The sequence below is a fragment of the Centropristis striata genome, chromosome 2, assembly GCF_030273125.1.
Source record: "Centropristis striata isolate RG_2023a ecotype Rhode Island chromosome 2, C.striata_1.0, whole genome shotgun sequence".
NCBI classification, from domain to species: domain Eukaryota; kingdom Metazoa; phylum Chordata; class Actinopteri; order Perciformes; family Serranidae; genus Centropristis; species Centropristis striata.
Window position 1 is genome coordinate 23,820,544 of NC_081518.1, and position 26,225 is coordinate 23,846,768.

Below are 26,225 nucleotides of genomic sequence, written 5' to 3' on the forward strand. Positions count from 1 at the left end.
GGCTGACCAGGCGATAGACTAACGATAGTTAAGACCACTGAAACTGCAATTGGAGTGACCTCCAAAAATGATGGACTGTGATACATTTTTTGGTGCCTTTTTTTATTTTGGATGTATGTTGCCTTGTTAGGAGGTCCGAGCTCCTCCTGTCCACGTGTCAGAGTCTCTGTTGGCAAGACAATGAACCCCACATTTCTTCGATGGTTGGCCAATAACTTGCATGGTAGCCTGTTGTGTGAATGGATGAATATGCCAACGAACAGCAAAACTACACAGCTCACATTGACATGGAAATTTCCGAATGTTGCATCTGTTGTGGACAAATATTCCAGCCAGGCGTTCAGCTCCAGCCAGCTCTGACAAAAAAATTCTGCTGGTTGCCATTATTGCTAACAGCACTGCTGGGAGTGAGCAGCACCAGAGGGTCTGCCTCAACTTTCTAACTTTCTTCAGTTTCTGGTTCCTTCTGACAAGGTCGTTTAATGATGAAGTAATGCATTTACATTTTACTACTAGCAAAGCAAACTGGAAATCAGATTACATTAGACATTCAGGTGATTGCAATGCAGAGATGGTTTTAACAGCATGGAAATATATGGTAAAATTCTCACCTTGGGACTTAATAACAAGATTTGTGGTTGACTTGTGATGAGTGGAACAATGGGTGTCTTATTTTGTGATCAGTCCTTAACTCCCTCTGCTCCTTTCTTCTCTCCACAGTCTATCCAGACCTTTGTAACATCAGCCTGGCAGCAGTTGGAGACTCACAGAAACACCAAGACCACATTGAATTCTGGGATGACGTGTATGGCTTCAACATGGCCTGCATGAAGAGGGTGGTGGTGCCCGAGGCTATGGTGGAAATGGTGAAAGCAGACACGCTCATCTCTGAACCTACAGTCATACAGGTAAACATGCCCATATGTTATGTAGTCCAAAATTAACCTACAGTGGATGGGCTTTTGAGGGCCAATAACAATGTAATACTTACATTTGAAATTGCAAATAGCCAATATGTTTTTAACAATATTCAGTATTTCTAATACTATATTTTACTGGTCATAATGTGGATTTTTAATGGTAATTTAGAGTAGGCCCTTAAATTACACTAAAATGTGATGTTTTCCATGATGTAAAATGTGTTTATTTTCTGAAATGAACAGAACATACACTATGTCATGAAATGTAATCAATTTCTCCCTGTCTCACTCTTCTGCTGAGGCCTGAGTAATATTTCTACTCCTTTTTTTTTATAAGAAAATTAATGCTCGTGGACCGTAATTGGTTCCCAACTTGGGGATTTGGACCCTACAAGGCGTTGTAAGATTAATTTAAAGGGTGACAAGATGATTACTAGGGTTGAAAATAAGGAAAAAATAATACTGCCGCAAAACACGTTTGGTTCTTAGTGATCTCAATAATTTTTAAATGCCGGATGAAACACTCTTTTATTGAACTGCTTACAATGATAGACATGCAACCTGTCCTGAAGGTTCCACTCTGATTTGGGCAGTCCACAGTGTATCTGCACAAAAAATACAACACAATTATTAAATGTTTGTCCTAGAGGTCACCCTGAGATTAAACCCTGAGCGGAGACTCTTTCTGATTTTTTTTCTGTAGCAGCAATCAGAGTGGCTCCTCACTTCTATAACCTGTGGATAACACCAACTACCCAGGATCTGATTTTTAACACCTGTATAGGCGAGACGTATTGACAAACCAATATGTCAGTGTGATCCAAATGTACAAGGATCGTGAGAGTTACAAGTAGAAGAAATGGAGTTTGTGGGGCCCAAGCTGTTAGGCTATAGACAAGGAATGAGAGCAGGCTGTGGAGAGAGAGAGATAGGGCCCTGAAGAGAGGTGTGTGTGTGTTGTGTGTGTGTGTGTGTGTGTGTGTGTGTGTGTGTGAGATGCTGTAGCGCTGGGTGATTGATCTGTCTAATCCTTGTTTAAGTTCCTCTTAAGGAAACTTCATTACTCTCAGCCCCCTGTGGATAGAGCGGTTTTCACTGATGGCGGAGCACACACACACACAACGCAGAGATAAAACAAACACACACACACAGTCCAACATATAAGAGCACAGATACCTCTTGTGAATCTTTCTGTGTAGGGACGCTCTTGTCTCTCATACCATCGTGTGTTCTTTGCCACTTGGCCCGTTTGCTAAGTAGCATGTCCTCCATTCATCTGTTGATGTGATGAATGAGGAGAGAACTTGATATAATGGAATTTGAATCCTCTAATCGATAGTTTCTCCCCTCCAGTGACAAATAGACAGGCCCCTCTGCCCAAATTACATGGACTCTCATCTATTGCCTCCCGTTGATACGATCCAATAGCATTCCATTAAGGCTGGCTGCTATTCCGTAAAATTGAGAGCCCTTTCATGGAATTATAAATTCCCACAAAACAGATGAGTTTTTTTCCTCTCAATGAGAGCAGATAGGAATGCTCAACTTGAGAAATGTGCAACCATTTGAAGCAGCTTTAAACCTGCCTTGTGTAATGGGTTTCATCTTCTGAGTTATAGTTTAGAAACCTATATATATGTATATATTCACTTTCACTTGGATGTTCTGTTAGTAGCAGCCACTACTGGTACAGTTTTATAGCAGTTGCTGCTTAACTGACATCATTACTGTCACCACTATGTCAGATTTGTGAGTAAATATTGACAAGCATCTTTTATCTACTCTACTCTTAGTAAAGCTGTTGTATTGATTTGTGAGCTAATAAAGTTTGGATTTTTTGTGCCACGTAGCTGTCTGAACTGTGTTTTACAGTGATTTTGGGACAGCAAAGCAGCATTGTTAGGCATGACACACAGCATTGAGGCTAAAACCTCCTTAGCTGTTCTAAAATCAAATCTGAGATTTTTAAGTTTTGCATCATATGCCTTGTTTGTTTTTGACTTTCAACAGACAATTGACTGTAACACAGTGTGCCTGTCTGAGCTGGAGTTTGCATCAGATTTCTGCTTGAAGATAACAAACACCACAGAATGCACGGTAAGCTCACACACAGACACACACACTGCTCATGAGCTTATAAAATTGATAAAGTTTGAGTTTCAAACCTCAAAAATTATAAAATTAATTAATTTGAAGTATTTTATCTGAATGCATGCTTTTAACCTTCACCCTTGTGACACTAAGGCAAGACTGTGTAATTGGTTAATAATTATTTGATCACCATGTCATACTTAATGTTGCTGAGATCTTAGTTGGGTGGAAAAACTCACCCAGAAGCCAAAATGTTCCTGTTTTTTATTTTTATTTAGTCCAAATGTAAAGCATGAAGGGCTACACAAATAAATGACCTAAAACAAAAGTTTGCACAGCCACTGTATCCACCTGTCATTTATCAGAAATACTGTGAGAGGAGCGAGGCAGTGCGACCTGCAGAGACATCAGTCAGCTCCTGTTGATGGATTGTGTTTCTGTATTTAAGAGGATGTCTGGCAGTTGGATATTTAATAGAGTTTCAAATCGAATCAGAACACTGAGGCTAATGTGACTTTGAATTACATGTCACACAACATAGTGAATGTTCACAGCCTGCTTGCCCTGTCATTCTCCAAACACCAAAACACACTCACACACACAATCACAACACACCTCTCACACTGGAGCCTGAAATAGTTTCCTAGCCTGGTCATGTATGCACTGAACAGCTGAACGTATTCCTTTTGTTTCCACTGTCTCCACTTATACAATTTTCATTATGTTGACATGTGAGAAAAGTATGCATATCTTCATAAGTCTTCAGAAAAATATGTTGACATGATAATTTATTCAACAGATTGTTTCTAAACGCAAGGTACAAATGTTTCAACAGCATTAGCTCTCACTTTTTTTGAAGTGTGACTGTTTCTTTAAGATGCCTTAATGAATTGTATAACTAAGGGTGGAATGTATTTCTGGTTTGTGGTTTTTTGGAGGCCATGTGCAGCTGTAGCTCTGTTGGATAGAGTGAAATCTTTTTTTAAATTAATTAAAAAAAACGTCTGAAAAATTGAACTACACATTGGACTATGTGGAGCCTAATCATGACTACTGTGTTCATCCTACATAATTGTGGTGTTGTTAGTGTTTGCTGATTGTGAAGTAATATTTATTATTACATTATTTCATAATGTAGCAGAACCATATTCAGTGCAAACCTGCTCGATACGAGAACACTCACTATCACGAAGGGAATGAAAGATGTAAACATGATCACTTTGTGTAATGATGATTGAATAATGTGGCATGATAATGTACAACATATCTATATCCTGTTTTGGTTGTGCTTAGTTGAATTAAGCAATAAGCCACAAAAAATGTTGTTTTTTTTACAGCAATTTTAGAACAGCAGCTGTTCCAACATCTCCATAAACCATAGTCTTGAGTTCATTATAGCTTTTAAAAAACAGTTAGTATATAAACCTGGAAATGTTTTATAAAATTAACACACAGCAACAAAAAATGCAAGAATGTATTGATAATCATTCTCCGCCAAGTATTGGAGTTCTTTAGCATTATTAAACAGAATGGCATCTTTTTTTGCCCTGGTTGTCACTGATTTTTGCCTCTGAGCCACCTTCACAGAGTTTTTGTACAGCTGTCCTTAGCAGGAAGGGGTTGGTGTAGATTGTTTCGGTTCTCCGCCTGCTTTACAGATCAGTGGCAACATGGAGCCAAAGAAAGTTCAACCCCTGGGCTCTCTATTATACCCGACACTGGGTGAAAGAAAAAATAAAATTAATCTACCATCAGTAACTATTCTGCTTCCTTTATTTTTTCATTTTTGTCACAGTGTAGCCCAGGTACTTCCTGAGTAACCATTATTTTCAATAATGATAATGCCATCAATTAACAACTTGAAAAGTGATCATAGTAGTCCACTTTGGATGGAGATGCAGAGCTGGTTCATTGGGCGACAACAATGACATGTATTTTTCCTTGCTCTTTGTTTCTTCCCCAGTATCTTTGTGGATTCTTTTGTGCATTCTGTGAATGACAGAGAACCTTCTGCTGATTGTTTTCATCCTGCCATCTATTAAATGATTCAGGCTTTAATTGGTGGTTTCCCCTCTTAATCTCTGCGTCCAGGACAGTGCAGCTGCAATAGTTGGATAACTGGCGAGATAATACTCATATAATATGGTCACAGGTGTGTGTTTATAGAGTATTTTACAACAGCTTTAAACGCGGCTCACCAAGCATCAAGGACCGGAAATATTCATTTTCTAAACTGATTTTTGCACAGCCTGATAAGCCTTAGCGGAAAAAACAATTTAGTAGTCTTTAATTACCTAATTTATACCCTCAGATTGAATACTTGTGTGCACAAATTAGCAGAACACTGCATTCAAATAATATGTAACAACATTTCAGCATATGTTTAAGGGATTTTAAAGCTAATTCAACTTAATTTGCGACACCCCCAACTTATTAATGTGTCTCTGTCCAGAATCTAAACCACTTCACTGAAAATAAATGCAGTTAATTAAACCAAAGACAAAAATATGGAGTCCTATGTAGGATATTTCATGACTCATCTGAGCTGTGCGTGCGCGCGTGCGTAGGTCAGCTTGACGACTGCAACACAAAACAGAAGTGTGTGTCCTCAGCGAGGGTCAGCTACAGGCACCAAAGCATGGAGAATGGTTTATGAGTCTATTTGGTGAGGTGCTGGCAGCCACCATAACCCCCATCCCCTCACCCCCCCCCTCCCGGCCATCCCCACCCGCCTCCCTTAAACTTCCTCCAGCGTCTGAGCCACATTCCTCTCCGTGGTACCAGCAGTGACCTGCCAACTACAGAGCAGCCTCACCACTGCAGGCTGTGACGCTGTGCACTGTGAGGAATGATCAGTCTGTAGAAAAGCCTGTTTTTGTGTTGGAGCGGCTTTGTGTTGTGCTGCAGTGTTGCTGCACTGTCTGGTGTATTGGTTTAATGGATAATCAATAGGTGGTTATTATCTGGCCAGTGCTCCCTCGGTAAGGCAGGCGAATTTAATGGGATTTGTAAACATCCTCTCATTTTTCCTTTCTTTTCTGCTCTGTAATTGAAAACATCCCGTTTCTATATATAAGATGTAAGTCCAGTCATGTTAGGGGTCCTGCAGCAAAACAGATGATCAGATGTGTCATTTTATTTTTATTTACATCTTTTGCAGCTTTTTGGTCACACAGCAGCTCTTTCCCTGCTTTCATGCTGATATTTCATGCTTTTAATCATTTCATGTCTGCATAATGACATGCAAAAGCTAACTTATGTGCTTTTGCATTGAATTTATATGATTTATAATTCAGTCATGCTATCAGACTCATTCTATCCAGGTGTCTCTGGCTTTTATTATGCAGGTTTTCTGTGCACAGATACTCGCCTGCTGCTTTCAGCCTGCTTGTCCCAGGATTTACAGATGGATTATTGACCTGCAGGAGTGAGGGTGAAGCTACCGTAAAGATACTGATCTGTAGTCAGTATCGGCCGCAGCTCCTCAGTAGTAGTTAAGGTTAGGATGTGTGAAGGGTAAACCGCTCCTGGACCAGTGCTCGGGGATCGGTGAGGGAGAGCTGCTGCGCCTCTCGTCCCGTGATGGAGCGCCTGCTTTTGTTCTCCTGTCGACAGTCCATTCATCAGCTCAGCCTGCCTAACCTTGCATTAAATGAACAGCACAACCCCTGCGTCTGCGCCGTTCACTCACAAGACAAATCCTCTCACTCTTGCTTCTTTTTTTTTTTTTAATCCTTCCTTCCCTCGCCTCCCTTTTACCCTCTCACATGCCCTGTATACATCGTGTCTGCCTTTTGCATGCCGGGAAATCACACAGAGGATTTATATGTGCTGAAACTTTTATTAAAACTTGGATCAGAGAATTTCTCAAGGCATCTTTACCCTTGCCTTTTTTCTCTTTTAGCCCCCGCAGCTCCATGATCCATTTACCTGAACTGTAGAACAGGTAGCAGAATTGCCTCATCCCCACCTAAAGGCTGGAAATGATGTATGCTGATGGTGTTGCAGGAGAGAATAAGTTTCTGTCTGTAATTAATTTTAGCACTGCTGTCTCACTGCTGCTGATGTAGCTACTGTAGCGCTACAGAGAAAAATGTCTCTGCAATCCATCTCTAACCTGCTTTCCATCAAATTTAAATTGCGAGGGGGGGGGGGGGGGGGGTATGGCCTTCTGGACTGACAGGGCAGGCACTCGTCAACTTCAAGGACGAGTTTCAGCACATTAAGAAGCGAATTGTTAATGGAAAAATCCACTCTTTAACTCTCAGCAGCAAACAGAGTGTATATTCTGACTTACAACAAGAATTGTTAGAGCAGGCTGTTTCCTGTTGACTATAAACAAAGTTTCAACATAATGATTCATGGTAATATCTGAGACGTTAAAGAGGAAATCTCTTATAGTAGTTTCTCCTCTGTAAAGCACTGGTAACTGGTGCTATTCAATTAAGTTTCTAAGTATTATATGTTGGAGAAAATATATATAAAACCTTCTGTGGCTTCAAAAAGAGCTGCACATAATCTGCTGAATCAGTGATTTCTCTTGACCACAAGTTTAAAAGTAAATAAGAAATCTCGGGATGTTGACCTCTGTATCTGGCTTGTAGGCCTGAGTCTTCATTAGTTCCAACTCGCAAAATCTTTCCTTAATCTTTGAGGAAACTGTCAGGGGTGGATTGTGGGTAATGTAGGTGTCAGGTATTGATGTGGAAGAAGAATGTATGAATTAGAGAAGATGATATCTTTGGACAGTGTTATAGAAGTGCAATGCTGAAACAGTGGAGTTGAACTGTCATGCTTGCCGATTTGGCTGTTTGACTTCATCAGGTCCAGGTCCATAAAAGATGTGGGTTAGGCTGGAGACACATGTTGAGGTGTTGTGTGGCTTGTAGTTGGCGAAGTGGGAACAATTCTGTCCACCACAATATTCAAGCTAGAAAGAGTTAACCTCAGGAGACAGAAGTTAAAAACATTCCTCTGAATTTCGAGGATTTGAAGATTTGTTTTCCAAATATATTGTCAGTTTGTTCAGGATCCAGCATCTAGTGGCAACTGGATGAAGTGCAGTTTGAGAGACATTTAGTGCCAGTTTTTTAAAGTCATACACAGAGAAATCCATCACAGAAGAGACAAAGGACAGGCTCTTAACACACACAGCAGCAAAAACAGACCAGACCTTCTTTTAAACAAGGGGTGACATTTTTCTCAACTAAAAAAACCTCTTTCATTATCTCCCTGTCATCCAACATGAGCTAGATGCATCAATTTCACACACTGAAGGTTGTCTAAAGGCATTGTGAAAAATTTTGGCAATCAGCAAGCGGGGAAAGTGGTTACAGCAAATTAATTTCCATAATCAAAGGTACTCCGACCTGCTCTTTTGTACTTGTTTATCAGCAGTGCTGCTCTTAAAGTGGGAATACTTGTCAAGCGGGCTGTTATTCTCATATTTTATGAGTGTGAGTCCTGGCAAAGACAGCATTCATGCAGTGTTTTCTCTCAGGTTTGTGGAAGACTCGGGTGCACCTATTTGACAGGGGCCTTGCTAAAGAAAACATTACATTTTTCAATCAAAAACTAAGCAAGTTCACGTAATTAGTTACCATATCTGTGTACAAAAACTTGGAAAAGCTAGAGCAGATGATAAACAACACCCCAAAAAGCTTAAACACAAAACTTGCTTAAAAAAATCCACTGAGGACCCAGGACAACTATTAGATCTGGGAAAAGTCTGTTAGTTTCAATACTCTTTACATTGATTTTACATTAATTCGGCCTAGGTGGAACCTAAAACGGCTTGCATGCTTCACCATAGCCTTATGATGGTAGGAAAAACTCTGCAAAATGAAAGCAAACATGAAGAGATACGTGACTAAACATACTAAATAAAGCATTTATTAAGCTAAACTGGTTCCAAAATTCAAGGACCCATTTATGTTTTAAACCAAATATCACAAAAAAAACAAAGACTTTGACAAGAATGGGTTCTACTGGGCAGCATGGTTCACCAAAAACTTTAAAAATGCAACAGAAATGTCTCACAAACGAGTCCAACCAAAAGTATTCATAAAAGGTAGTCTTAGTAGTCTTTGCAATTTGGAAACATGTAGACACAAACCATCTTCTTGTGTTTGCTAGGCTAAAATCGAAATGAGCCACAACCTCAGTGCACTCTTTGATATAGCAGGTAGTTAGCCGGCCTGTGTGCTTTCTGAGTGTTCACTTTCTGTCGCAAAGGCAAGTGTGTGAGAAGTTTTACATTGAAAGTAAGTTTTTTGGAAAAAGCTTTAAGAGGCTTGTGCCCCTTTGTTTGCAAGTGTCATTAACATGACAATGAACAACAGTTATAAAATGGGGGGTGAAATGAGAATAACACTAGTATTGTCTCTCTGCAACTGTCCACGTTAAACTTAACTGTGTCCAGTGTTTTTATTCCTTGAGATTACCTGAACAAAGCTCAGCGATGCAGCTAACCACTGTCAGTTTTGCGCGGCATGAATCTGGACCCTTTCCTAACTGTTACAGTAAATTGTTTGTTTGCCCGAGAGGCATCATGAGTGAGAAACACCGGCTGGAGGTGGGACGCTGCAGCTGAGCTTGATTTGTGCTCCACCTCACTGGAGTGGCGTCAGTCGGTTGGAGAGGCTGAGTGGAGGGGTGGGGGAGGTGGTGGTGGGGGGGGGCTATTCACACCAACCAGCCCGTGAGGTGGTCGTGCTTGAAGCCTCCACGCCTGGATAAACCCCATCAAAAGCGCATTAGCCCTCTCTCCTCCCTCCCCCTCCCTCCCCCTCAGTGCCCCTCCCTCTCCCTCCCCGTAACCCCCCTCCCTACGTCGTATAATAGTATCTGGCCGGGCCACGCAGCTCGCTGACACACAGCCGGGCGAAAGGGGAGCAATGATGAATTGCTCCCTGTTGGTGTTATCCATGATGATAATTATTAATTTTCCCCCCGCTCTTCCCGGAGAATGGGGGCCGGAGAGCAGCAGTGTTGCGGAGCCTCCTCCATGGGCCGTCAGGAAGCCCACTGTCATCACTTATCACAGACAGAGCCGGGGCCCAAGGCTAAACGCTGATGAAAATGAAAAGCGCTCATTCTGATTTGTCCTGTTTTCTGTGTGTGGGTGTGTGTATGTGTCTCTATGGTTTAACTTTACCCTTTCTTTTCCTGGTCCACTCTGTTTGTCGCTTTTGCTTCTTTAACCCTCCCTCCCTTCTTCCGTCATGGGCTCCAATACAGAGGCCTTAATCTGTCAGGGATTACACAAAATCTCAGATTTAACAACCTCATACATTGTTATATTTATCATAAATGAATGCAAAATAGATTTTAAAAAATGGGTTTGTAAGGGTGCTGAATTTATAATTTAAGGTTTCTGATTATTCAAGATGTCAACCAAGACCAAATATTTAAATTTTGAAAAAGGTTTCTCATAGTGCAGAGAATTATCACCAATTCTGCACCTCCTTAGAGATGTGTTTTGCTTCGTTTAGCTCATTGTTTTGGTCATAAAACACATTTAGTTTGGTTTAGTTTTAGCACTCTCATCAACCTCATTTTCAGCAAACACATGGCGATTTTAGCAAACAATCTTAAAAAAAACCACTGTGTGCTACCTGCTTACTACCAAATAGCAGATAAAATTTGCACACAAAAAAAAAATAGCGGGGGAAGCAGCTCGAGACCCTGATATTCTTCAGAAGTTGTGATTAGGATAAAATAAATTATTGGACTTCATTAGTTGGACAGAAACTTGATTCTGTGCTGGATGTATGTTGATAGAACTAGAGACTATCTTGCAATGGGATTACACCAACATCATGCAACACCAAATAGGTGTGAATGGTGCAATGAAACAGGCATATAGTTCCCTACTTTTTTTTTTACCTCCTTCTGGCGTCCTTGATCTCAACTACACAACTGTCAAGTATTGTGACTGCATCATGTATGGTTGTGTTGCTATCACTAAGAACTCAAACCACTTCTGTGTTAGTTCTACAGTAGATGTCACCAGGACCATATTTTGCCACAATGACATGCAAACAGACTCACAAGTTGAAAACGATACAATACGCTGTCGTGGCTGGTCGAGATTTTTGCTACCATGTTAGCCATAACAACTTAATAACCCTCCCACTAGTGGCCAAAATCAATTCATTCTGCTTTAAGGATATGTGTTTCAGAGCTGGAGCCAAAAGAGAGTAATTAAATAACAGCCAGGACCAAAAGTACAGCAGTACATGCGTTTTAATCTCCATCTATCAAGTTAAGATAGCTTTAGATCAACAGAAACAGAAACTCTATTTGCTGCTGAGTAACAGTTTTCATTCCCCATCTGGAGTAAAGGTTCAAGTCTTGCTATACTGTTATACTGGCTCTCATAAAAACTATAATTAAGTCCTTTCAAAGTGCCCCAAGAAGTTTGATAAAGCCTCAGCCCAGTTTAAATGAAAAGCCTGTGATCCCCTCTGCTTGGTACAGTCCACATCAGGTGTGAGTCATCAAGGTCTTTATTGCTTATCGTTACACTTTCAAGGCTTTTGTGTTTTATGTATGAGGCAGTTACATTCTTTTTCCTTTTTTTCCTCCATTTGAATGTGATTTTAATGGAGCAGCGAGGCGCCGAGCTTTTCCGCTTTTTTTTTTTTTTGTATTTGCAAGTTTCACTCTGTGGCCTAAATTTTAATTGCCCGTCTCGCTGCTGCTGTGTGAAAGTTGCACAATGCAGAAGTGACAATCAATCTCGCTTACGAGGCGTTGTCATGAGCGAGGCGCGATGAGGATGATCTCTGCCTCTCCGGCTGAGAGAGGTGAATCCGCTCTGCCTGACGAGTAATTACGGCTAATTTCCTAATTACCTCAGTACCGAGCGTCTCTGTAGCGTTCATTAAAAGCCATAATTGCATTGGGTTGACATGCTCTTTTATCCACTTTGGGTTCTTTTCTGGCGGTTTAGTTGTGAGCTAGCATGCCGCCCCTGCCTGTCTGAGTCGATAAAGGTTGATTGAAGCCTCTGTGTGGGGAGTGTGTCGAACACAGCTTCTGATGGCATCATGATTATCAAGTGTGTATCTCTATGCATTCATAAAAAACAAAAGATCTCTCATGGCCAGAAAATATTTAAATAAAATTTGGGTGAATCTGTGAACAGATGGTACTGTATTTTGCTTCTCCAAGTGATAAAAAAACAATAAAAAAAACCTGTAAAAAAAAAAAAAACGAAACCTCCTCCCCAGCTTTCACATTTTGCTACAGCCACTCTCTTCCTGCTAATCCCTTCCTTTTTAACTTTCTCTATGTCTTCCTTCTGTCTGTTCTCCTCTCTCTTTCCTCCCTCTGTTTTCCTCTTTCTCTCCCTTCCATTGATTCGGCTCTTCTTTGTCTCAGAGAGCTGGCCTCCAAGTTGTCAGCTGCGTCAGGATTAAAAGCTATTAGTTCTGCATCATTGCCACTACAAGTGCGCTCCTGAGATTGATAGAGTGCCTCTCTTCCTCCAGTGGGGGGAGAAATGGGAGGAAAACAAGCCTGGGGGGTGGTTTTTACCTCACATATCTGACAACGGTCACCTACAGGCACTCTGGCCCTGGACTTTCCCTCAGTTTGTTTTTAGATGTGTGGATTGGTTTTCAGTCAGTTGTGTTTATAGCTCTGTAAATCCATATCAGCAGACAGTACATTTTAAAGGAATGGTGACATTTCCATGCAGGCATTTAATGAGTTTGACCATCTAGAAACGCTGTAATGAAGCTTCGGATGTTGCTTCTTTTTTTGGTTTGCACAGTCTTATTAACATAATGGATTCCCTCGGAGCAGAGATTTGTCAGTTCCCTAATTTCCTTCCCTAGTGGGCATTATTCAGACAAACTCACTTTCATTTTCAGTCGAACCAAAACTACAATAGTGTTTATTTTCCTGAACCATTTCCTCCTCTGTGCTGCTGAGTGTTTCTATATTCCTGTCACCAAAGTAGCCACCTTTGCTAATTTCATGTGCAAGACTGGATTTTTTTTATTTTTTATTAATGTCAGCAAAATTGCCTCGATGTTGTTGCCGGCTGCCTCATAATTTATTTCTTTTGTCCGGTGACAAGTCTCCCAGATGAGGTGAGAGGGAGCACATGGGAGCTGCTGTTGACTCAGCCTGAACAAGAAACCGAGTTGGTTTTTAGAGGAAGGAGGGTTGCATGGTGCAGTTCTCACATGAGTCATATTGATTCTCACTGTAACAATGAAGCCAATAGAGTTCTCCAGACCACACACATGCATGCACAAACATAGGACAATGACATGGTAAGCAGGGCAAGAAATCTAAATTCCTGTGTCTCCTTTAATGCAGATAAGTACTGTAAAGATAACTGTAAATATTTGAAAAGTAAATTATATTCCCAGTTTGCTTTTACTGACTTATTTCTAAACACAGCAGCTCATTTAGCTTATTCTGCTCATTAAAACCTTGAGACCTGTTCTGCCTCCTGCCTCTCTCAGCTCCACATGTCACTGTTGCAGTGTAGTCAAACAAATCCAGGGGTTTATTGTACTGTCACATTCTAACACGCCCCTCATATTTCATTGCAGGCAATTGTCGGCTACTTTGACATTTTCTTTGACAAAGGCTGCGGCAACAAGGTAAGCAGCGGCGGCAACAGCCAAGCCATTTAACGGAAACTCAATTATGTTCACGCTTTAGCGTGTTCCTCCTCCCCGAGGCGTTCGCTGGCAATCGACGGGCGTCCTAGCCGACTGCTGATATAAGCACTTACCCAGCAGAGCCGGCCAGTTGGAACAGCCGATGCCAAGCTCTGTGAGCAACACAGATATGCCTTTTGAATGCACTTCCTATTGTACCTGAGACTCAAACTGCATGCTATGGATGATCCAGTGCACATCCATCTCCACTGTGAGCTAAAGCCAGAACAATGTAACATGGGATTATGTGTTTACCTGACCATACATGGCTGTAGAGAGAAGTGTTAAAGTATATTTACTGTAACAGAAACCATAAAATAGAGAACTGATTCCAAGCTTTAGTGCCGCTTGTTTTAATCTAAACAAGAATCCCACAGGACATCCAATAAGTCTTGATTGTTGCTTGAGTCGTTCCAGGTTTATTGCTCTCAACTTTAAATGTCATTGTTCTTTCCAGAAACTATTATTAAGTAACGACATGAATAGCATAATTTCCATAGGCTCAAATTATGACTTACTGCTTTTGTGTTTTTAAAAATTTTCCCAATACATACACTAGCGTCAAATGTTTGGAGTCACTTAGAAAATGTTGTGAGTGTTGTGTTCCATAAAAACAATTATTCTTGAAATGAGTTATAAAATGAATTGAAAATATAGTCAAGACATTGACAAGGGCAGAAATAATCATTTTAACCTGAAAAAATCTCCAACTTTACCTCTAGATACTCAACTACCCTGAGGATGGTTCATTTTATTGCTTCTCAAATCAGTACAAAACAGTTTTCAGCTGTGCTAACATAATGCTCAGGTGTTTCAATGATCAATGAGCCTTTCAACACTATAAACATGGATTAACACAATGTGCCACTGGAACACGGGAGTGATGGTTTCTGACAATATATAACAGATATTTCATAAGAAAATCAGCCGTTTCCAGCTTTAATGGTCATTTACCACATTAACAATGTCTATACTGTATGTCTCTGTTTTTCATTTAAAAATGTTTTGCTTTTTCAAAAATAAGGACATTTCTAAGTGACCTAAAAACTTTTGAGCGGTATTGTTTCTAGAATTTGTTTTAATAAAGAAAATTGGTTTAAACTGAGTTATTGACAATTTTCATGTCCTTGAACATCTAAAAGTGGTTTAGTTTTTTCAAAATGCTGCAACATGAAAAGGTTTTCCTAGCTAACAGAAACACTGGTTAATGCTCTCTTTTTCTTTTCATGTATTATCACACCAGGTGATGTTCTCCACGGGTCCTCAGGTCACAAAGACGCACTGGAAACAGACTGTGTTTCTACTGGAGAGGCCTTTCTCTGTCCAAGCAGGTCAGTAACACACAGACCAGGAGAAACTGCAACGGTAGTTTTATATCAAAGTACATCAAATATATAGTATGTCAAAGTTCTGCAGCTCTCTTGTATTTCTTTTTCTGGGTCAAGAAGAGATTTTGGTTTGCGTTGAATGGGTTTACTTTCTTTCATGATTTGATTTCCCTCCCGTGGACCTCGGAGGTGCATCATAGCTCGCTGCGGCAGGTAATCTGTCTGTGGTGGAGATGTAGTCAGGCTGGTTGACACCCGTTATCTGTCACCAGCAGAGACAGCAAGGGATCAAAACAAATCACATCCAGCCATCAGAGACAGCATGTAAAACTTCATCTGATAGCCGCCTGCAGGCCTCCGAAGCTTGACACGTTACAAGAGGAGCGCTTTGTAACTGACCAGTGAAATATTTATAGAATCAGCGGATCAGCAGATTAAATTATTTTAAAACTGGTGCAGCTTGCTGAAAGGCATCACTGAAAAGATGTTCTCTGAGATAACTCTCCACAGAAAACATGACAGAGCATCTTGTATCGTTTTTTGGGAGGTTCGCCTTACTGTTGTTGGTCTATAGTGAAAATGTAATGAACCAGCCTTGAAGGTGGTAACTTACACACTAGTAGTTTTTTATAGTCGTGATTGAGTCAGGTTGCATCAAATCAAAAGTTACTTAGTCATGCTTTAATGGGAAGTCCAATAATTAAAGCAAAAACTGGGAGGCAATATTAAAAACCCTTATTTTGAGTTTTTAGGAGGTTTTCCTTATTTATGCCATACTGCTGCTACTCATATTCACCCCCCTGTTATTCTTCTGTTTTTTGAAACATTAATGCATTTCATGTATACCAAAACATTTACCACAGGAAGGACCTTTCTGGTGGGTTTAGATCAGTAAATCTTCAATATTTATTCAAGTTAATAGAGGAAAAGTTTCTCTGGTATTATGAACAATTGCAACAATATATGATATCATTTTCCAGTGTTTCCCCACACAGGCATTATATCAAGATGGGTGACTAACTGAAGAAAAAACCCACATGAAGTGTATGAGTATGGTATCAGGTCACCACAAGCCTCCAGAACAGTTTCAAAGCTCCTTCTTAACTCTGAGGAACTTTTTTTAGAGAATTGAGCACGATTCCCCCACAAGATAATCCCTCATTTGTATATGCAACCTTTATTTAATCAGGTGATGATTTCTTCAGTACAATAGATGGAAAAGAGGCAAACAAAAGACAATCACAGATATAATTAAGTAGCTTAGAAGATGATAGTTTCTATTATACAAATTGGTCTTTTGTAGGTGGTGGTGGAGAGCATTGTCTTACACGTTGGTCCAAAATCTGCCATTAATTGGGTTGAGCGCTGGTTACTTTAAAGTCAGTAGCATTTTATTCAGACCCTCATCGTCACCAAACCATTTAGTGAGCCCTGGTGAACAGAAGCATCTGCATTCGCTGTCTTCCACTCTTGTATTCAGGTTTTTCCTTTATATATTATGTGTATATGTGTGTGTGTTGTGTGAAAGGTCCTGTGTTTATTACTGCTGTACAGTCTGGCTCTCTGCGTGTGTTATCAAAATGGAAATCTTAGATGTGTCTGCTGATGTGGGAATGGATGAATCTTGTGGCTTGGCTGTCCACTTGCTGACCAGATATTAGATGGAGTCTGCTGTAATAAATGAGGACTGAGGCGATTGACGTGCGGCAGCCCTTAGCCACGCTCGGCCGGCACGATAAGAACGTCAAAAGCTCTGACGCTGCTCAAACGCTATCGCAGGCTTCGGGCTCCGCTGGGTCAGATAAACGCAGCGGACTCTGAGAGCTGAGGACGACAGTATGCTAACACAGTGCAGAAGTGGGGGGACTGCGGAGCGAAACGGAGACAGATTTCATTTGATTATCTGGTGCAGAATGTCGGCTCCATTCCCTGTTTCACTTGTGCGGAGCAGAGAAACATAATGAATGCAGATGCTTTCTGTACGGGGCTCAAGGGGGCAGTGAATGCTTTCATGGAAATGATGTGAATCATATGCTATGGCCTGCACAGTCACATCTCAAAGCAGTTGAACACCTACGGGTGAGTTTGGACCAATATCTTAGACAGATGAGGGAATATCTGTTAGAGGAATGATGTTAACCCCTCCAGTAGAGTTTCAGAGATCTACGATGAGGAGCAGTGAAGCTGTTTTGCAGCTTAGGGTTGATCAGTACCTTACTAAGACACTTATTGTTTTTTCCTTTGATTTGTAACCAGTATGTATATTCACATAAATGACCCTGAATGTCCTTATTTGCCCCTGTTTACCTATTCTTAAGTGCATATATTCCCTTTGTGCGGTGTGTACTTTTATATTGGCTTTTTCAAGATAAACTAAATTAACTTCATTTCGATCTTAATCTAACCCTTTTACCACCACCAGGCTGAAATTTCACTATTGTCACTAACAGCACATCTAGGAAACTAAGGGCTCGATTTCTGTTGCATTGTCTGTCAGTATTCTCAGTCCTGACTAAACTGATCATCTAGTTTTTGTGGCTCCACTCATTTTTCTTCTGTGCCAACATCAGGCCAAAATTTCCATATAAACGTAATATTACATCATGGCTACATGGTGGTCTAGTGGTTAGCACTCTTGGCTCACAGCAAGAGGGTCGTACTCCGGCTTCCTCCCAGTCCAAAAACAGGCACTTAGGTTTAATTGGTGACTCTAAATTGTCCGTAGGTGTGAATGAGAGCCTGACTGTCTCTATGTGTCAGCCCTGTGATAGTCTTGCGATGTGTCCAGGGTGAACCTGCCTCTCGTCCAATGTCAGCTGGGATTAGCTCCAGCCCCCCGCGACCCTAGTGCAGATAAGTGGAGAAGGATAATGAATGAATGAATGAATATTACATCATGTGCAGATTGCCATGACATTTCTTTTGCACATTAATACTCTCTTGAAGATGAACTCTTTCCATTTCGCACTTCATTTCAAATCACAAATCAAATCATGTTTATTTGTCACAAACACAATCATACATATACACACAATATGAAAACGTGTCAAAATAAGTAATATCTTGGAGGTGGTTGGCTGCACTTAGACTCAACTGGACATAGTCCATCTCGGGTGTTACTAGGTACAACTTCTGCTGTGACACGGTTTCATTCGGTGCAGCCAAAACGTGCCAATAGAAAAGCCCAATAGGTGTACCCAAGATACTAGTGGCTTGGTTGTAAATAAACATAATATTATGTTAATTACATTATCATATGGCACCGTGTCTGCATCCTCAAACATTACAGTATTACCAGAGAAAGTCTCTGTTGACCACAGAGCTTGTCTGTTGGAACGAGGGTAGATCTTTGATCGCAGATGACCTCATCCTGCCGGACTGATGAAATGAAAAGATTTTTTTAAAGAAGCAGATATACTTTGGCAGGTGTAAATATACCTCTGCAGCCCGCCCAAGTCGATTCTGAGTGGAAAACACTGTGATTCAAGTTAGGTTTAGTGCTGTGATGCTGTCAGACACCGTTTGCTCATATAGGTTGCTTTTTAATTTACCAGAATGTGTCATAATGGCCTAATGGTTTGCATAAAATCATACTGATTTTAGCTTATACACCAGACTTGAGCAACAAAACTGTAAATTGACCCAACTCTAACACACAAACAAAAGTTATTCCCTTTTTCAACTATGTGCCTGATCTGACAGCTAGCAGAGCATCTGGGCTCTTCAGGTTACTTGGGGGCACAGAGACATGTCACAGCATGAGCCAGGACACACAAACACACACGAGGTCACAGCCCGAGCTTAGAACCAGCCAATTTCAATTTCTAGCTAGGTCGAGCTTAAACTGACGTCGAGTCTATAAAGATCCATCAGTCTGTGCTTTTATCTGTGAACCGAGCCAAGTATGAAGAGGAAAAGTTTAAAAGAAGAACGAAATGAAGGCGGAAGTGTGTGAGTGAGGGAGTGAGCGGCAGGTTATTGATGTGCTCGCTCCACCCCGGCACCCTGACGGTCCCCAGCCTCCTCCAGGGGCCGTAAACCAGAAATTGAGTTTTTAACAGCATTCAGTGGCTGCCTGCTAGGCTCCTATGGTGTACTTTACAACACACACACACACACACACACACACACACAAATACACACACACACTGCTACTTTCCACACTCAAATTCACAAGAGTGCTTGCATACTTCTATACTAAACTCCCCTCTGGCTGTAAGAGAAAACTTCCTGAAGTCACCTTGAAGATGAAAAACTCTTTTTTTTTTCACACACACACCTGCAGTGGCCTCTCCTCCTGGGTGTTGACTGAGAAGCACCTTCAGCTCTGATCGGCTGTAGTGAGGGCCGGGCATAAACATCCAGTGGTTTGTTTTAATACCGACTCTGTCTGTGGTGATTTATCATGGCGGAGACCGAATCCTATTTGATGTGTTTGTACGAGTGCAGCAGTAATTAACTCCGAGGCTGCGCTTCTGTGGGAGGTGCCGGCAGAAGAGAGAGAAGGCACGCAGCAGGCTGGAACAAAACATCCCTGCAAATCCTCCCGGCTGGCAGCGTAATAAATTAAACAGCGAATCATTTGTCATGCTCTGGTGTGTTTGTGTAGCTCCAGTATTGAAGAGGATGGTCCTTTTTTTTTATTCCACAGCATTACCTACTTAATGTAACTAGAGAAAGGAGGTCACAATTTGATTCTCGAAATGAGGCGGTGGCCTGGTTACCTGCAGCGTGGCTGTTTGTTCTTGTCTAGACTTTCATTGGACAGTCAGGTGATAGTTTTTATTTTTTTTTCCCACCTTTGTCCCGAGTGGTGCTGTAGCTCCTCCAGATCTCCTCACCCCCCGCCCTCACCTGTCTGGTCTCACTTTACTCCCTCACCCCGTCTCCTCGTTTGAACTCTGGAGGACCTTGAGCTGTTGAGCAGCAGCAGCCGAGCCAACCTTCAGCCATTTTTCAGGGCTGTAATTCCACACTATGGTTTTGGTGTCTATATGCCAGGGCTTGGTATATACTGCCCATCAGCTCTGCTTCTTAACTCTGCACTGAACAGGAAAGGCCTGGGAAGTAAAAACAGGATAAATGAAGGTAGACTGGAGCAAGAGGGAGAGTGTCAAAGACATGGTGGCTGAAATGTGGCCATAAGCATCTCTACAGTGTCAGAGAGAGGGAAGTGGAAGTCATTGCATCACTGCGAAATACCAGAAGCACTTGGATGAGACAATGACAGATAAGGTCTCTAACTGAACTCATATGAAGTTCGAGCATTGGCAGTACGACGCACGAGCGATGAGATGCCCTCACCTCTTTCATATTGCTAATTAACACCAAATATTTGTCTTTTTAGCTTCTATTTCTTTTTCTTATACTATTAGAAACACTGGAAGGACTATAAGGATGATTGTTCTCTGAAGTGCTAACGCATAGTAAATTAACTTCACATGAAATCAAATCATGAGTTCCCTTTTCACGACGACATAAATTTCAGGTACAACTCGAAAAATCATGGTATTTTTTTGAAAAAATCCCATAAAAGCAGTAAGATATTAGCCTTAGTGTTACAGTACTTTGGCTCAGTCTGCTCTCGCCCTCACCGTGGAGCTGCAGATCCTGTAGGAGTGTGGGCTAAATGGTTAAAATGTAAATGACAACAGTTTAAATGAATTACTAATGCGAGCCGTGTATTTCCAGTTTAATTTCATGGAGGAAGGCTGCGTGGGGCTGTTTCTGTGGGCCTTGTTGTGCTTAATGACACTGGCATGTTGATGTACGACGTCGTGGTGGAAGCCCGGCTCTATTCCCCAACTCATTTCCACACATGGTTAACTCTTTCTCCCAGCATCTGAGCGGCCAGTTTACTGAAGCCACTTCTACAGGGAGTTTGGTCTGACTGATTACAGCAGAGCTGCTGTGGTCACACCGCGACTCAACAGACACACATCCACTCGGTGGGTCTCTTTCTACGCTTTTAATCCTTAAATGTAAAACACAAGAGGTTAGCCGGACAGAATTTTTTGAGAGCAAAAGTCCCACATGTTTTTTTTTTTCTTTCAGATGTGTCTTAAGAAAAGGTCAACAAAGGTCAAGCAATTATTCCTTGAACCTTTATCAGCCTTTTGCCAACTTGAGTTTGACTGCAGCCGTCCGCTGCCTCCCAGGAGCACCAGGCTCTGGTGCCGGTACCAGATTATAGCTAGTGGGAAATTGAAGTTTCCTATAATATAAATTAAGGCAAGCATAGTTTTTTTGTTTTGCTTTTTGGGGAATATTTAACTTTGTAGACAATGAAGCTGATATCTAGCCATTCTGATGGATTTCTTGATAATATCCAAAATCATTATCATAAAAAATGTTTTGGGGGAAAATGTCTAAATATCAGCTCCTAAATTAAACTCTTATCAGTTATTTTTGTTGTTATCATTATATTTGTCCAAACAAATATACCAGGTACCAGGTATTAAAATGAACAGGAAACTGAAGAAAACAATGGGTAGTCTAAAATGTTTTCCCATGACTGTATGCCTCAAATTGAGGAACAAAATAGATTGGTTTTTGCTTTGGCTACATATTGGAGATCTGCATGAGGTTAAGCATCACCTGAAAGGGTTGGATGAAGGAAGTGGAGCAGACAACTTTTGCTTTTTCAGCTTTAGACTATACATTTTCTGTCAGACCTTTACATGAGCTTTTGTACAGAGATCACGTGTTTAGGCACACTGACAACACAAACCAGACGTGTGTGTCAGTGACCTTTTCTGTTACAGTTCTGCATCCATCATGCCCACACCCCTGACCCAGCTGATTAGGTTTGTGATTGAGTGGATGACAGACAGGCTACATCTTTTACCAGCCTTGCAACATTTTAGTCTGTTCCGTGCAGTAACAAGCTGCAGGTCAAGGCTCTGACGGTGTTTTACTAGTTATGCAAGAAAGACCGAAATCTAACCGTTGAGTTTGATCAGGATTTTTAGTTCTGGTGTCTGATCAAAGGCCCTTACTTTTGACTACTAAAAGTCCTTCACAAAGTCGTGAGATCTATTAAAGTGATTAACTTTTCCAAGCCAACATCAATCTGTACGTTAATGCTGCAGCATGGCTCCTCAACATTTAGGAAGAGAGGTTTCTGTATCAGTATCATCTTTAATCTCGGCATCGTGTTTTAACATCAGTTGTGATATTTTTTCTAATAACTCAAGTTGTGCAGTGCCTTGGCAACTAGCTTTATTTCAGAATTGCTAATTCCTCAAGGTGCAACATCCAAATTGCAGGAAGTACATTATTTGTTAATCAAAAATGGTATTTAGACACATAATTTGCCTTTAAGTATTGTGCTGTTGCAGAGATGTCCTGGGCTACAGATTGTATTCTACACAGCCTCACAAACAAACACACCATCATCATTTTAATATATGTTTTAATGAGCATGAGATTCCATCCAATATTATGACTCATATCACATATGCAATATCCAATGGTGGAATGTAACTAAGTACATTTATTCAAGTATTTTACTTAAGTACAGTTCTGAGGTACTTGTTATTTACTTGCGTATTTTCACATAAGTAACTTTATACTTCTGCTCCACTACATTTTGAGGCAAATGTTGTACTTTTTACTCCACTACATTTAGCTTTAGTTACTTTTTAGGTCGAGATTTAACATGAAAAACATGATACATTTAAAGTGATTACACATGTTTATAAATTTAACCAGTATATGAAGTAGTTAAAATTGGTAAACAAGCGTAAAATGCTGCTTACATAAATGCATTATTATTATTATTAATAATAATAATAATAATAATAATACAAAAATACATTTGGAAGATTTGGGAGTCCATTTTGCATAACGAATACTTTTACTTTTGATACTTCAAGTACATTTTGATGTTGATTTTTTTTTTTTGTACTTTTAATTCATTAAGTTTTTAATGCATTTTACTTGTAGTAGAGTAATCCTGCAGTGTGGTATTAGTTCTTTTACTGAAGTAAGGGATCTAAAAACTTTTTCCACCACTGGCAATATCATTGAAAATAATCGCAATTAGATATTTTTTGCCAAATTGTTCCACCTGAGTCCAAAATGAGTACTAAAGGAGATCATGCTGAGGCTTTTGAACAGCCTGGTATCCCTGTCCTCCTTGATATTTTCTGCATTTCTTAAGATATTTTAACCCGATGGAAGCGGAGAGCACGGCCAGGCTGTTTGTTGTTTGAATAGGTTACGTTTTTGTTTAAAATGCTGTGCAGCACTTTATTAATTGGATTTGAAAAGTGAAATTTTAAAATGCGGGTTAAATATACTCTTTGAAAAGTTGAATTCTGTGCAACATAGCAGGGAGTCTAGCGCCTCACAAACAGAACCCCAATCTGAATGAACTGATTTAGAACAGGAGAGTTGAGTTAATTTGTTCCACTCTGGTTTCTGTTGAAGCTCCCACAGTGCGAGCGCTGCGTCCGTCTGTCCTCTCTGCAGTGGACCGACGGACCCAGAGAGCGGCGCCAGCAGCAGAGACTCTGTGACAGCGGCGTTGGCATGGTAACGAGCGAGACGTGACAGCAGTGATGGCGAACGATTTGATGGAGGAAAAAAAGCGTCACATCAGCATTTTTCTCCCCTCGTCCTCCTCTAACCTCCAGCGATGGAGAGCGCGTGGCACGGAGGGGAGGGTGGGGGTGAGAGGATGCTTGTTTGCCGTGTGGATAAACATTCATTTACCTCCAGCAGTCAAACGTGAAGTTAATCAGAGTGATTATGCGTCATAATCATCAGCGTCTTCTCCCGGCCTCCTGGTCGCTCGTGCGTCCTACTGTAAATGCGCCTCTTCCTCAGCGCCATCTGGAGATTTCTGCATGTCTGCATACACACTCTCTCGCACACACGCAATCTTGCTTATTAACATACATTAAACCACATCGCCTTTACACACATCATCATTTCTATAAGCGGCCGTGTGTGTCTGCAGAGGCCTGAGCTCAGCAGCACTGTAACTGCTGCAGGAAGATTTCTCTTTGTGAGCGTTTATTCATCTCTCTTTTATTACCAACATGCTGATCGATGTTGGCTGCTCTTTGATAGGGTTTTTTAAAGAGTTTGATATAAAGGCTCAGATGTTATGGTTGTGATGTACTGAGGATTGTTATCAGATGGAAATCAAGCAATGAATAAAAGTTTTATTCACTTTAACTTCCTCCAAGGACATAGAAAAACTCCAGTAAGGAATATAATAAAAAACATATAATAAAACATGAATAACTTTACATACATGCATACTTGATCCCAAAATTAATGCAACTTATATCCAAGGACAGATAAAAGAAATTAATCAATTTCAATAACTTTATAATTGCAACAACATCAATGAGTCATACTGTTGCTTCAGGTGACGTGTTCCTTCGTTACCCTTAGCCACACGCTGGAGTTAATTTTGACTCAATCCCACATAGAAAGCCCTGCTGCAGTAAATAACTCATCAGCACTAAATGTGTGTTCATCCACAGTTGGAAACAGTCCAGTTCCTGTTTAAGGAATGTTTGCTAAGGCCTTGTAATAAAACAATATTTGCGACCTGTTTTTAAGCATTCCAGTAGGAACCAGTATTATTATTTGAATTTTTTACACCTCCAGCAGAAGGTGTTGGAATCTGTTCTGCACAGATCACAATTTTTTGCCATTTTAAGTGCATACAATCAGATTGAAGTTTCATCTTGAGACATGTAAACAGCAAAATCTGTTAATATAGACACACGTGGCCCGCCATTCACTGAACCAAAATCCTAGTAAGTTACTTGAGTTAATCGTTCTTGGTGGAGAAATGTAACCGGGGGTGTGTACTCTGCATTGTGTTAATGAAGAAACCCAGACCAGATCTCTTTTGGAGGCAATCTCCGTTTATTCTGACAGATACAGTTAACTAAACAATACTCTGGTCAGTCCTGCCCTCAACTTCAGCTCCTACGCAAAGGTACAGAAAGTACATTGTGGAATATTTCAGTATAGTAACAGTTCCTATAACCAACTTGGTAGAAGTGTTACTTGACTGGAACTTGAGGTAACACCAGCTCTACTCTATCTCACAGTCTCTTTTAATCTTAATTGCAGGTAACAGTTTTGTGTTTATCTCTGGATTGTCATTGAACTTATTTTCTCCTTCATTTTTCCCATTTCTCTTTCAAATTGAATTCAGTTTTTTGTGTCTTGAGGAATCTTTATATTCTCTTATGTGTCTGAAGTTTATTTCTAGTTAAACCGAAGTCCTGCTTCTTGTTCAGAGATGGTTGACTGAGGAGGTTTCCTGTCTCCACTGTGAAACAAACTTTGCACTGATGTTTGGTATCTCTCTCTCCTTTCTTCAGGGGAGGAGCTCCGGGGAAAGATCACCGTGCGTAAAAACAAGAAGGACCCTCGTGCCCTGTTGATCAGCCTCCAGCTGCGAGATAGGAAGCTGTTTTACAGCCTGCAGTAACATCAGCGGCCACATGGTACAACGTTCCCCAGATACAGCCCACTTTTTAACTGACCATTCAGGAATTCACCTGTGGGAGAAGGATAGAATTAAAAAGTAGATTTTTGATGTTTCAAATGTTTAGGATTGTTTCTGTGCCTTTTTAATAAATAAAAAAACATAACGTATAAGATTTTTTCCTTGTGAGTGTTTTATTAAGCATATTTGAACCCCAACATAGAAAAATATCGACAAAAATACAGCGTTTATAGTAGAAAGACTGTAAAAAGCAAAAATTGTCAAAATGTGAACTTTTGGACATCCATTGAACGGATCATAGTTTGTCAAAATCACTTAATTCTATATGTCTTGTTTAAAATTTTGCCGAAAATAAACCGTTTGTAATAACTAGATCCTGTTAAAAACATTAAATTCTGCTCCTCAGCGACACTGTGAAGCCATGGTTGATTCTGCTGAGATGAACGATCACGTGACAAATATCCACTGAAAATCTGTTTACACAGAGCAGAGAGGAGAGGACAGGACAGGCTGCAAGTAGAGGTTGTAAAAATTCAACTTGCAGTTTTTATTTTTTATGATGTATGTTATAACTGTGTTATTCTGTACAAAAGTAATTTCTAGAGTAAGGGTAAAGTAAGAGCTGTTTCCACTTCTAGACATGATTGTGCTGAATCCATAGAGGTGCAGGGACTATTAATTGCAGTAAAAAAACAAGGCCACAGTGAGTAAAATGTGA

General features: G+C 40.6%; 1 protein-coding gene across 1 annotated transcript in view; it reads left to right on the plus strand.

Annotated features, from left to right (window-relative positions):
• Nucleotides 1–25,647, plus strand: part of prmt3 (protein arginine methyltransferase 3) — a 62,887-nt gene extending 37,240 nt beyond the window's left edge. The window contains exons 12-16 of the mRNA XM_059347461.1: nt 721–908; nt 2,931–3,017; nt 13,586–13,636; nt 14,940–15,027; nt 25,380–25,647. Of these exons, the coding sequence (XP_059203444.1) occupies nt 721–908; nt 2,931–3,017; nt 13,586–13,636; nt 14,940–15,027; nt 25,380–25,489 (524 nt within the window). The 3' untranslated portion in view covers nt 25,490–25,647. The remainder of the gene's footprint in view (nt 1–720; nt 909–2,930; nt 3,018–13,585; nt 13,637–14,939; nt 15,028–25,379) is intronic.
• Nucleotides 25,648–26,225: the final 578 nt, after the last annotated feature.